Below are 12,269 nucleotides of genomic sequence, written 5' to 3'. Positions count from 1 at the left end.
AAAATATTTCCATTTCAAATAAATACCTCTATTCATCCAAGAATCCTGAAAATAAAAATAAAAAATCACGGTTTCCACCAAAATATTAACCAGCACTTTTTACAACGTTGATGATAATAATAAGAATGTTTCTTCTTGAGCACCAAATTGGTATATTCAAGCTTTTGATATATATAAATAACAAGGAACATTCAATAGCAATTGATATTCATTGATATTAATATTGCTGATGCAGGCCTTTAAAAATATTAAATATAATAGGCCTAATATAAATATATAATATTTCAAATATATAATATTTCAATATAAATATATAATATTTCATATTTAATCATCTTACTTTCATTTGCCCTACTTAAATTAAAAATATAATGCAAAAATATTTCCTTTTTTTTTTATTCTACAATAATTTGTGAATTCAGTGTGTAAATTATATTTGTGATTACAAATGTGAATTTTAGATATAATTAATTACCTAACATTAACATTACAATTATTTGGCATTAATGTATTACTTTTAAATCGATTTTGTATCTATTTACACCCCTTACAGTGACATAAACCCTTCAGGTTTAGAAACCCTTCCCTCGAAATGGGATCACAAATGGCCACAGGAGACGCATTTGAAACGCATGTTACTACCAAGCGGTAATTGACAATCCTTCTCACCTGTGATTGGATCAGCCGAGACGGATCCTAATAAAGCGAGTCCTAGATTGAACAGCACTCTAGCTGTACCGCACCTGTAACAACCGGAGAAAAAGAACGAGTGAGAGTGACAAATGGACAACAAAAGAGAAAAAGCGAGAGGAATAGAATGTGCATTATTGTTAATGTGGGTCTGCTGCAGCTGCTCGCTGAAGTGTCTGGCACAGAGCACCTTTCACTTTTCTTTCCCCATTATGTCTCCTCTGACATTCAGCCCGCGCCCACGTGTCTGTACCGGCCGGCTGTGGTTTTCATCTTAGAAACATAAATATCCATCGTAATAGAAAAGTGAGCTTTTCATCTGAGCTCCTCTGTTCTCTTTTGTACTGTTATTTGACATTTAGTATTGAGGGGCATTGATTCCTAAGTATTAATTAGCGTTTAGGCTCGGTCACACTCTCTTTTAGCCAGTCATTTGATCTGCTGGTGAGGAGTTAATTGAATGCTCGAGGCAGAGCAGGATTAGGAAGCCAAATGGAACAACAGCGGAAGCCTCTCTCGCTCTCTTTCCTCTTTTAATATAACAAACTTTAAATCCCAAAGAGACATGGGTGAAAAGCAACAGTAACAGATTCAAATCTACCTCTCATCCACACTTTGAAATGAACAGTTGTGGCACGCGCATGCCGAGTTTCCTCAGTGGATTCTTCATGTGCCAGCTTCAGCAGAACAGACGACGGACTCACCTTTCCGCTGGTCTAGAGTGTCTATAGCTGTGTATATTGCAGATTTTTTTTAATAACATATTGATACTTAATCAGGCCTCGAAATTTATTTTTAAATACAAAAACGACATAAAAAATTCAACTTAAAAATAGTTCACCTCAAATGTTTAGTCATAATTTACCCACCATCATGTTGTTCCAAACCTGTACGATGGAACATAAAAAGATTAAATATATTTTGTGTTATTGTACAGAAAACTGAAAAATCATACGTGTTTGGAACAACATGAAGGTAAATAAATGATGAAAGACATTTCACAAAAATATTAAGCAGCTGTTTTCAACATTGATAATAATAAGAAAAGTTACTTAAAGGGGTGGTTGAGTATGATTTCACTTTTCTAACTTTAGTAAGTGTGTAATGTTGCTGTTTGAGCATAAACAACATCTGCAAAGTTACAACGCTCAAAGTTCAAAGCAAAGGAAGATATTTGCTTCTTTTTTTTTTATGATTACACGACATTCCTCCCGGATTAGTGACATCACCAACCCTAAAATGTACATAAGCCCCGCCCCCGGGAACGCAGTCCATGTTGAGAAGAGGAAAAGTTGTTGTATAAGAGTACATTTTGTGAGTCAGCTCAAACTTTAGCATCCATCTTTTCACATGCAATAGAAAGTCACTCTGTGTGCATCTCACAACAGTTCCTATGCGAGCGATTTATAGATTATCATGACAGAATATGCTAATTGAAGATTGTTAACGCCACATCAGCAACATAAATTCATCAACTAACCATTCAGAGACGTCCTGTTGCATTCTACATGTTGTCACTTCTTCTTGAGTCTCTCCATCTTTGTCTGACTCCATTTTAACATTAAAGGAAGAACAGTTTCTGTCATTTTAGTGTGTGTCTGTGAGGTAATCGCAGCTGCTAACACACATGAGCTCTTGAAACCCCGCCCTCTGCAGCAGCTCATTTGCATTTAAAGGGCCAGGCACAAAACGGTTAGTTTTTGCAAAATATAACGTTTTTTCTGTATTTTTGATCAAACAAATGCAGCCTTGAAGACATCATAAAATGTTTTTAACTTTTGAAGGGTAGTGTTTAAACAAAAAGTTATTTACAGTATTATTGAGCGTTACAGTTATTCCATTTTTCCCCTGTACTTCATAAATCACCTTTCTTCTGCGGTTACTTTCTGTTTACTTCAGTCTCACTAGTTCTTGGCCGAAGACTCTTTCCTTTCTTGCTAAACTCTTGTTAAACTGTTGTCCGTGTAAAGTGTTGCAGGGGTGGCTAGCAGTGAAAAATTCAACAATCCTCTGATCGCTTGATTCAGAAAACACTTTTAAAATACCCCTTTCAATGCTAATTTCTAAAGCATGTATGTAAAGGAGCACTTAATTCCAGCGCATAGCTTGGACACGGACCAGTCGATAACACATTGTGCGTGCATTTAATATGCAAATTACGTACAAATGCACCATTGATCATTAAAAAAACACCACTTAAGGTTTGATTTAAATGTTAAATTAAACATTTATAATGTTTCTGGAACAATCTGTAGCCTGGAGAGCATGTTATGAAGACATATAACTGTGTTGTTGCGGAAAGCTTTGTTGGTTTAGACGAGAGAAACAAGTAATTAAGTGTGTGTTTGGGGGGGGGGCACTTTTATGTTATTTGTGAATGGTGAGTTTACAACAATTACCCAGCGGACATGGTATCTGCTAGAACAAGATGGTTGCATTTGTGTAATTAGGCAGATGTGTAGCCTTTAGAGTCGCTGAAGTGGATTTTTGAATTGTCTGATGAAAAGATAAGGACACACTTTAATGTCTTATGAATGCTGGAGAGCATAAGAATGGATAGGAGGAAAAGTAGCCGTCAGTACGAACCAGAGACAATAGTTTAGTTTAGAGTCCTCTGGGAGTGCAGGTTCTTCTCGATCACCCTGCAGTGCACACTAAGGATCTCACATATGCGTGCACACGCACACACAAGAAGCTTTTGAATGACAGCCTTATGAGGTGGGCTGAATGAGAACCACCGGACCCTGTAACCCCTCGAGGACTCTAATGATCCGTTTCCACCATGATGGAGACGATTTAAATGGCATTCCAAGATTCTATATTATCATTCTGGAACACCCACCATGCTCTGCGGTGGATCTGTCAGCGATGATGGAGGGCTTTTCAGCTGGATGGGTCATGTTCTGTGATGGTTAAGGGCCTGAAACAGCCTCAAGGGGTTCCTCTGAAGGTCAGCTGAAGGTTTAGGCATGGCTGTAGAAGGTTAGATGTAATACATGTACCCTATAAAGGTTGAGAGTGGGGTTAAATGAGGCTACATACTTATCTCAGATAAATTGATAAATCGCAAGGACATTGTGTGGGTTGTTCTTGCGAAAAAAATTATTTCATTCAGATCATGCTAGAATTTTAATGATTTAATCAATTTCCACATGTTTATAGATATTTGGAATATGGCCAGATAAAATATCATTATCTTAATGATGCTCTAAAACCCTTTAGCATTATTCCTCTTCCAATTTCACACTTTGTTTTTAAAAACTTATTTCCAAAAAATGTTAAACAGGTTTTCAGTGATCAATGATTTTTAGACCGTTGTTTATTTTGTTTTGTTTTGATACATTTCAGAAATGAAAGTTATTAAATTGTTTATAGACGCACTAATAGCGAAACTACGCTCGCTAGTGAGAAACGGCATGTAGCTTTTAAATTGCTAAAGTATTTTACTGATAAAACCTTCAGAGTAGCACTGACAACACGTTTCTGTGCGAGTGTGTCCGTAATGTATGTGTGTGTGCGTTTGAGTGGGAGAGAGAGCGCGAGAAAGAGATGTGCTTTTCCATAATAACTAATATGCATAATACACAATAAATTTTTTTTAAAGTGGAAATAATTGGTTGTTTTTATCCTATTGTTTACTATGTATTTGCTTGGTCAATGTCGTTGTTGGTTCTGTAGGCTTTAAAGACCTTTGAAATAACTGAAATCATTTGGCGAAGTGATACGGAACTGTAATGCGGTCAAGCGTGCATTTCCTTAAAAATATTTGCACATCTCTGAAAACGTTCGTCAACCAATCAAAATCAAGCATTCAACTGCCCCGTAGTATAAAATGTAATTAATTTTTATTTATTTTTTCCAAAACTTTACATTTACTTTATTTTTAAAAATGTAAAAATAACAAGAAATGTTCCAGTAGATCTATTACAGTTTTTCAACATATATACAGTAGTAAGAGAACTTATTGTTAACCAACCAATGAACAGGTTTTTACTGTATAATTTTTTTTACAGATTTTTACTGTTAAAATTACGTAGTATTAAGGTGTATACAATTATAAATGGATTATGTTTGTATGTGTGTGTGTGTGTTGGCTTGTGTTTTCCCTCCTTGTCTCTCTGATGCTTCGACTCCTCCGAGGTGCTTAAGGCTTGTGAAGCTGCCAGGCTTTTATTCTCCACTTGACTTAATTGTAGCCCCTCAGGCTGCTGCGGCCAGTAGACCTGACGCCCAGAAAGTTTAATAAGATGCTTGTGGATGTTTTTATTATGCTTTTGGGCAATGCTGAAAAGACGCTGACAATAACTCTTCAGAAGTAGGTCAAGATATCAGTTGTACACTTTTTGCTGGTGAACCCATGCGGTTTCCCTCCGGTCTTGCACTTCTCCATCTATCTCTCCGTTTCTGCTCCGTCACACTTTGTTTCGGTCTCCATTTATTGTTTGCTTATAGAATACAAAAATACACGATGAACAGTCTGCCTTTACAAAATATTTAGCTTTTTAAGCTTACACACAGCTCAATTCCCAAAGGTGTGTTTGTGTGCCTTGACACAAAGAGAAAGTGTGTCTATGTGTTAGTGTGTGTTTTAGCTCCATTAGAGTGGTGGTGGTGTATCGCTGTGTTACAAGGCCCACAGGCTTCCCTGGGGAAGGGGTTTGATCATTACATGGTGTCCTGTGTAAGTAAAGGTAATTAATCTCTGGTTCACCCAGGAGCCTGTAACTTGCTTTAATTAAAAATGCATACATAAACACACAGACTTCTAGAAAAACCTATACACACTTCCACAGCCCACATCCACTTTAATATAATGCACTGTGGGTGGCTGTGAATATGGGTGACTGAAGTATGATTCCATCAGTGTTCAGCTAATCCGAAATCCTGTTTAGGTTAACTAATATTGTGATGTTATAATACCTCTTGCGCTGTAAATCCTCAGCAGATTTTTGTCGCCCTCGTGTTGATGATGCATTAAAATAATCCAGTGCTGGTGGGCAAAGACTGTAATTACCTCCAGAAGCCTTCCTCCCTCTAGTGGTCTTCTAAAAAAAAAAGAGAGACCCTTTTTTGGATTTTAAGTTAAATTCATGCTTCATTTGATTTTAAATTTTGATGTTAAATGAGCACACCATTTACCTGACATAATCAACAAGCAACCAGTACCATACTATAATATTTTTGTATGTTTATATTAAAGGGACAGGGACATTCATTTTGGGGGAACTGTCCTTAATAAATATTATGTTTATTAAAACCAAGTCATATCAAAGTCTCATTAAGTTTGTGTATTTAAACACTTTTTATATTACTTAAAGTCACTCTGAGGTGAAAATCAAGCTTTTAATGTTGTTTATATGTCTATGTGGTGTTTTTAATCTGCTTTAAGACAAACCATGTGCAAATTCATAAGTCAACACCATTGCTGAGTATTTTCTCCTTAAAACTGCAGTGAACTGGTGTTTCTGACGTCACAAACTACATTGTAACCAATCACGTCAACGTGTGATCGTCAACGAGTGGATCTCTGAGCTGGTGTGAGTGAGTGGAGGCGGGGCTAATCTGCATATTTATAGAACCGCATATACTAAATGAGGCAAGACTTGCATTCAAGCTATTTTAAGGCATGAATAAATGTTTTTTCAAGGGAAAAACATTTAAATATGTCATTTTGGTGATCAAAGATGATTTTTAAGGGATAAAATGATTGGCTAAAAAAAATACACTAAAGTAAAAAGCATATTTTATGTGTCATGCATTTGTTGTTATTAATAGTCAGATTATTTTCAGACCATTAGTCAGCTAATTCTCTGTAAACAGAGTTGGTGTCATGAAGGTTGCCGACACGGAGATGCTCGCTAAAAATCGCCTCAGTCACAGATCATTTACAGTCATTTCAAGTTCATTTCGATTCAGATGTGAGCAGAAGTGGGGATGTCTGAGTGGGTTAGTTGTTTACTTTTTAATTAGTTCGTCCATTTTCAACAGTTTGACCCTGCCAGGCCAATTTGTGAACCGTTTGCAAACATGATGGGCAGGCGTTATCCCATTTCCAGGGGTTGTGCTGCAACATGCATTCATATTTCTTCCGTCCAATCACATTGCACCTTCCACAGATCATTTGCCTTCATGTAACTCGTATGGCATTTTTGTAAAAAAAAAAAAAATATATATATATATATATAATATTTATATTTATAACTATTTTCCATATAACAAATTTGGCTCATATTCGGATGTGATCTTTTTTTTCTGCTATATTCAAAATCAAATTTGAACCTGGGCCCACCTACATACAAAAAAGAACTGTACCACTACCCCTGGACTTTTTATGTAAAGAATTATTAAGTTGTTAAAGCAGTTTTTTCTTTGGTCATGCCTTATCTTGCCTAGGGCACCAAGTGAGTCGGGACCGCCACTGGTGCCCCATCAAAAACAATAGGTGCAAGACACCCGTGGGCTCAGGGGAGCTACAGAGACACTGCCTCCTTCTGTCTTTGTTGGACAGTGTTACTTTGTAGAAATGAGTGGTTTAAACAATATTATACTGTTGATCATTATCATGTGAATATTTTTGAGAAGGCACCTTACTTATTTTAGTATTATTTCTATAATATATTATTCATTAGGGATGTCAAATTAAAATTAGAATTCCGAATATTCGTCGAATTATAAAAATAAAAATGCAATGATGGTGCTTTCACATTTTAGGTGTGTGTCAGGCAGTTTTGTGAGAGTGGCGCACAAGATGGGCTGATAAGAGTTGTTGTTGCATTTTAATGTTTTTCTTAGCCTGTCCATTTGAACCCAATAGATGCAGCACTGATCATTTAAAACATTGGAGAAATAAAGCAAACGATAAAGATATAGTTCTAAAAATCTTTCTGAATATTAAAGAATAGCAGAGTTCACACCACAGCTTTAACGAAAGCAGTACAGAGAAACGATATCACGAATCCCTTTCAGAACGATTGTATCCAGCTAATGTATGATAAAAACATTGACAGCCAATCAGAATCCATCCTGCTGTAACGAGCTCGAGCATTCAAAGTGACAGACACGCACAAGTTTAGAATAAACTGAATGATACCGTCCACTGGTGTGGATGCTAATATAGTTATCTTTATAGTTATCGTTCTTGGTGTGAACAGGCCTTTAGAGTCTATAGTCTCAAATATACTTTATAATCAAACTATCATAACAGTATATTTTTAAGGAACTCATCTGTCGTCTCATCAATGCCGGTGAATCGCAGATGCTTTCTGAACTGCTGTTTTCTCACCGCTGTCATTGTTGTGTGCATATTTTGTTATTGAGAGGAAAGCGCGGCACATATTTACATATTCATCTAAACGTAGCTCTCAGCAACGTCGGGATGTTCGTTAACAGTATATCACTACAAAGTTTTTTTTTTTTTTTTTTTTTTTACTTCTAAGCAAAGAACGAAAAATAACTTTGCAGCTCTATAAACTCACGGCAGTTCACTTAAGGGCCACAGCGGTGGCCCTTAAGTGAACGAAAACTTCACTTAAGGGCCACCTTAAGCGGTGATCGAAAACTTGAGGGAGTGTGAGGACTGTATGCGATCTTTTTGGCGACACGCTAACAACAAGGGGCTCTGAACTCTACATTTAGCCCCTTTAAGTTTTTCATGTAATATTTATATTTTATTTTATTTTAATTAAATAAATGTTTTACTTTTTGTTAACAATAACAACCCTTGCTCCACTGAGAAAATCCAAAAAAATCGCATACAGTCCTCACACTCCCTCAAGTTTTCGATGGCTGTTAAAGCTGTACCCTGTTGACCTGAGAGGCGATTTCACAGCCTCACGACAAGTATCACGAAATGACAAAGTGTCAAGCCAGGAGATGTTATGTCAGGGCCAAAATTAAACATGAGAGGAAACCCTTGAATCTAAGATCAAGTCATTCATAGACCCTTGAATGATTGCGCTTTAAAATTTATGGGTGTACGGTAAATCTGAAGATGAGTTTTCTAATGGCAGATCAATGCTAGAACTGAAAAATGTCGTATACGATAAATCTGGTTGTCTGTCTTGTCGATATTGATCTGTTTGTATTTATAGCGACAGATAAATGGGTCTCTGCTGCATCATGCGTCTCGCTGTAAGTACAAAAGACGCTACCTCTCTCTCCATGTCTCTTCCTCTCATTCTCCCTCACTCTCTCGGGCGAGATTACTGTTCCCATGGCAACACAGCAGATTGCTTGGAGATTGCTATGGTTGTGGGCACCATGGTAACACATTTTATATGCTGGTGGGTCTCTCTCTCTCCCTCTCTCTCTCTCTCTCTCTCTCTCTCTCTTTTACACACATCCTCTCACTTTCATTCTATCTGTTGGCAGTTTGGGGTTGTACGTACTTTCTGTCAGGAATCAAAACTGTCCGCCCTAACACACCCATTTGGGAACTGATGGATTCCCAGATTGTAGGTTAAACGGATCAGATGTGCATTTAACTATTGCAGTTTAAATGTCTAAAATACATTGTAAGTCTTGTTTGAACAAATATACCTGCTGGTGGATGCTGTAACTACACCGATAGTGGGCAAATAGCGTATTTTTTCTCTTTTTCTCTCAAATTGCGTATTTACGATCACTGTTTTCTGACTAAATCCCTTTTTGCAAACAAAACAGTCTAAATCGCCAGTATTTGATTAAAAGTCTGATTTGGACTCAACATTGTCAGTTCCCTGCACCTCCACATGACCCATGGTTGCTACTTTACTTCAAAAGCCTCCTGTGACCCTAAGATAAGCAACTGCCATTGAGATGAATGGCAATGCTAACGGTTAGCTTTGTCCAGATGTTATAGACCTCCTCACAGGAAGCCCATTTTTTGTGTTGTTGTTAGCTTCCGTACATCATTGCTTCACAAGCTTACTCCATTGTATTGTACATGCATGAGACATACTCACTACTTGTTTGGTCATTCTTCTCTCTAGCCTCTCTCTATTTGTATATTTCTCTTTCATGTTCTCTTGTTTAGAACAGATATTTATTTCCTGTGTGGTGAGTCGTTTTCATGAGGCCGATTGTTGTCATGGCGACGACAGCCCACAGATGGAGGCAAGAGAGCGAGGAGTGCAGCAGAGAGTTTTCACTGGCTCTGACACAAAACTTGTTGACACACATACATGATACTCATGTTATGATGAAAATCTGTGCGCATATCGCTGCTCAAGGGCACAAACACACACACACACACGCACCTGACTACGAACTGATTTACTGTCACTGTCTAAATTGGGTCAGTTCTTCTACGTCATAAATTTTACACCCTAATGGCAGAAAAGGGAAACGACTTACAACTTGCCCATGTGATTCATTTTCATGATGTTTTACTGCTGATGTCTTTTATTAGTGTGGGGATTTTTATGTTGTGTGTTTGACACATTAGGGTGAATTGATGGAAAAGGGAAAATAAATGGAAAAAGCACCGTTTCTTATTTATCTGTAGGGCTAGGTTTCAAACATAATATTTCTCTGTAGGTTTATTTTTTATGAAAGTCAGTTTATGTATTGGCACATCACTTAAAGGCACATAGAGTTATCAAACATTTTCACTGTTATTGCCCAGGAAAAACAGATTGATTTTGAAACATTTCATGAAATAGTATAAAAGGTCATGTAAAAATATAAAATGATAGATTATATAGTTAATCAAAATAATTATAATTCACTTTAAGTATACAGATATACCAAAAATTCTGCTTGAGAAAGACACATTTGTGTAGTAGTATGCTGAAAATTATTTGTTGTAGGATTTGCAATTTTCATTGGAAATGGCTAGAAAATTTCACAAATAATGACAAAGAATCAGCAAATAACACATTGAATTAAATGTGTACAATTTATATGTATTTAGACCTAAATAGTAATTTTTTGTAAATGTACTCCAGTAATCTTAGTTTTATTTTCATCTTTCATCAGCTCGAAAAAGTTAACTAGCCATGTTTTCCCCTAATGAATATTGTATAAGGTTACGGATGGGTTTAGATTTAATTTGTTGTATATTCTTCTTTATTATTGTACATGTGTTTATATTTATGTATTATAAACCTTTATTTCTTTTTCTTCTTATTATGAACTCCTATATCACGTAAGTGGCAAATGCTGAAACTGTGGCCGAGAATATTAAGAAGTCAAGTGCTAAGTTAGATCTCAAGGGCAGCAAGAAGAACGACACATTATAAGAATGCTAAAACATTGTTTATGCAGTACAGATGTCTAAGTGCTAGATGAGGTCAGTAAAGACGAGTCACTAGACTCAGACAGTCCATTAAGCACTGCCCAAATGTGTCTGTGGAGTAGGTTAGTGACACGAAAGAGGTTAATTACAACTCAGACGAAAGCATTCTGTATGAACTTGAAGATGTTATTTGGCTAATTCTGGTGGGCCAGTGAGGAAGAATCAAATTTACACTGTGATTAGACGGCAGTGCAGGTGTAGGTGCTGATGTAGATAAAACAATATTAAAGGACCAAATACTGAGCCATGAGGGACTCCAAGGTTGAAGGGCAGAAACTGAGACTTTCTTACTAGCTTAGTATGGTCTGTTATTAAAGTAGTTAATAAACCAGTAAATTAGCTAATTCTGTCAGCACTGAAATTAACAGTTTGTGGTTGACCATGGCAAAGGCTATAAGCAGATCTGTGCAGTGTCAACACTCTGGGTGGTAAAGGTTGCGTGACAAGATTTAATTCCTAAGTGATAGGGGTCAAGCATGCTGTTTTTGAAAAAAAGGTTGACATTTGGATGAAACTGTTCACCATTCAATGTTTGCTGTCTCATACACAGTTTGGCTTCCTATTTGCATGTACTGGATACTATTTTAAGATGGCAAAGAATGGCATTATACACTGGTTTAAATGTGCTACTTCCAAGAAATGAGCTACTATTAATGCTTTCTTGAATGGCTTACTTGAAGGCCAAGATATCAGGTATTAGAAAAAAATCTGGCATGTAATATTACTCACTTCTAATAAATGGTTTCCCTTGGATTATTAACTTACTATTATATTGGGTTCATGACTTTTGTATTTTGTTAAGGTGAAAGCCATAGCAGTTCCTCAAGATTCTCCAACTGAGTGGATTTAAAGTAATAATAATGGTTTTGTGACCAGGAGGCTGCCAGATTCATATTTGCCATTGTGAATATTATTTGCTATAGCCTCTAGCAACAAACCTGCTTTCCTGCATTATAAATGTGTGTGGACATATACAGGTATGTGGATAGTATACAGAAACCCATACACTATAGGTAAACTGGAAAGATGCTGACATTGAGGGATCCTGTAGATTGCTTTGACTTGTTCTGAAAATGTTTGTGCTGAACAAGAAAGGAAGGTGCATTTGTGTTAATAACCATCAAATGTGCTTGTTCTGATATTTTCCCTTTGTTTTCTCTTCAGGTATCTCATGAATGTGACATTTGAAGGGCGCAACCTCTCCTTTAGTGAGGACGGCTTTCAGATGCACCCAAAGTTGGTTATTATACTGTTAGATAAGGAGAGGCAGTATGACAGGGTGGGTATCTCTCCTCATGTCTCC

At 36.8% G+C, this 12,269-nt stretch overlaps 1 protein-coding gene across 4 annotated transcripts in view; it reads left to right on the top strand.

Annotated features, from left to right (window-relative positions):
• grin2bb (glutamate receptor, ionotropic, N-methyl D-aspartate 2B-b) overlaps positions 1-12,269 on the top strand; it is a 112,026-nt gene that overhangs the window by 81,047 nt on the left and 18,710 nt on the right. For all 4 annotated transcript variants that reach the window (XM_079615883.1, XM_079615882.1, XM_079615885.1 and 1 more), the window contains one exon: positions 12,131-12,245. In XM_079615883.1, coding sequence (XP_079472009.1) covers positions 12,131-12,245 — 115 coding nt within the window. The remainder of the gene's footprint in view (positions 1-12,130; positions 12,246-12,269) is intronic.

The sequence above is a fragment of the Phoxinus phoxinus genome (genome assembly GCF_949152265.1).
Source record: "Phoxinus phoxinus genome assembly, chromosome: 6".
NCBI classification, from domain to species: Eukaryota; Metazoa; Chordata; class Actinopteri; order Cypriniformes; family Leuciscidae; genus Phoxinus; species Phoxinus phoxinus.
The sequence above is the reverse complement of the archived record's forward strand: the minus strand, read 5'-3'. Positions and strand labels throughout refer to the sequence as shown.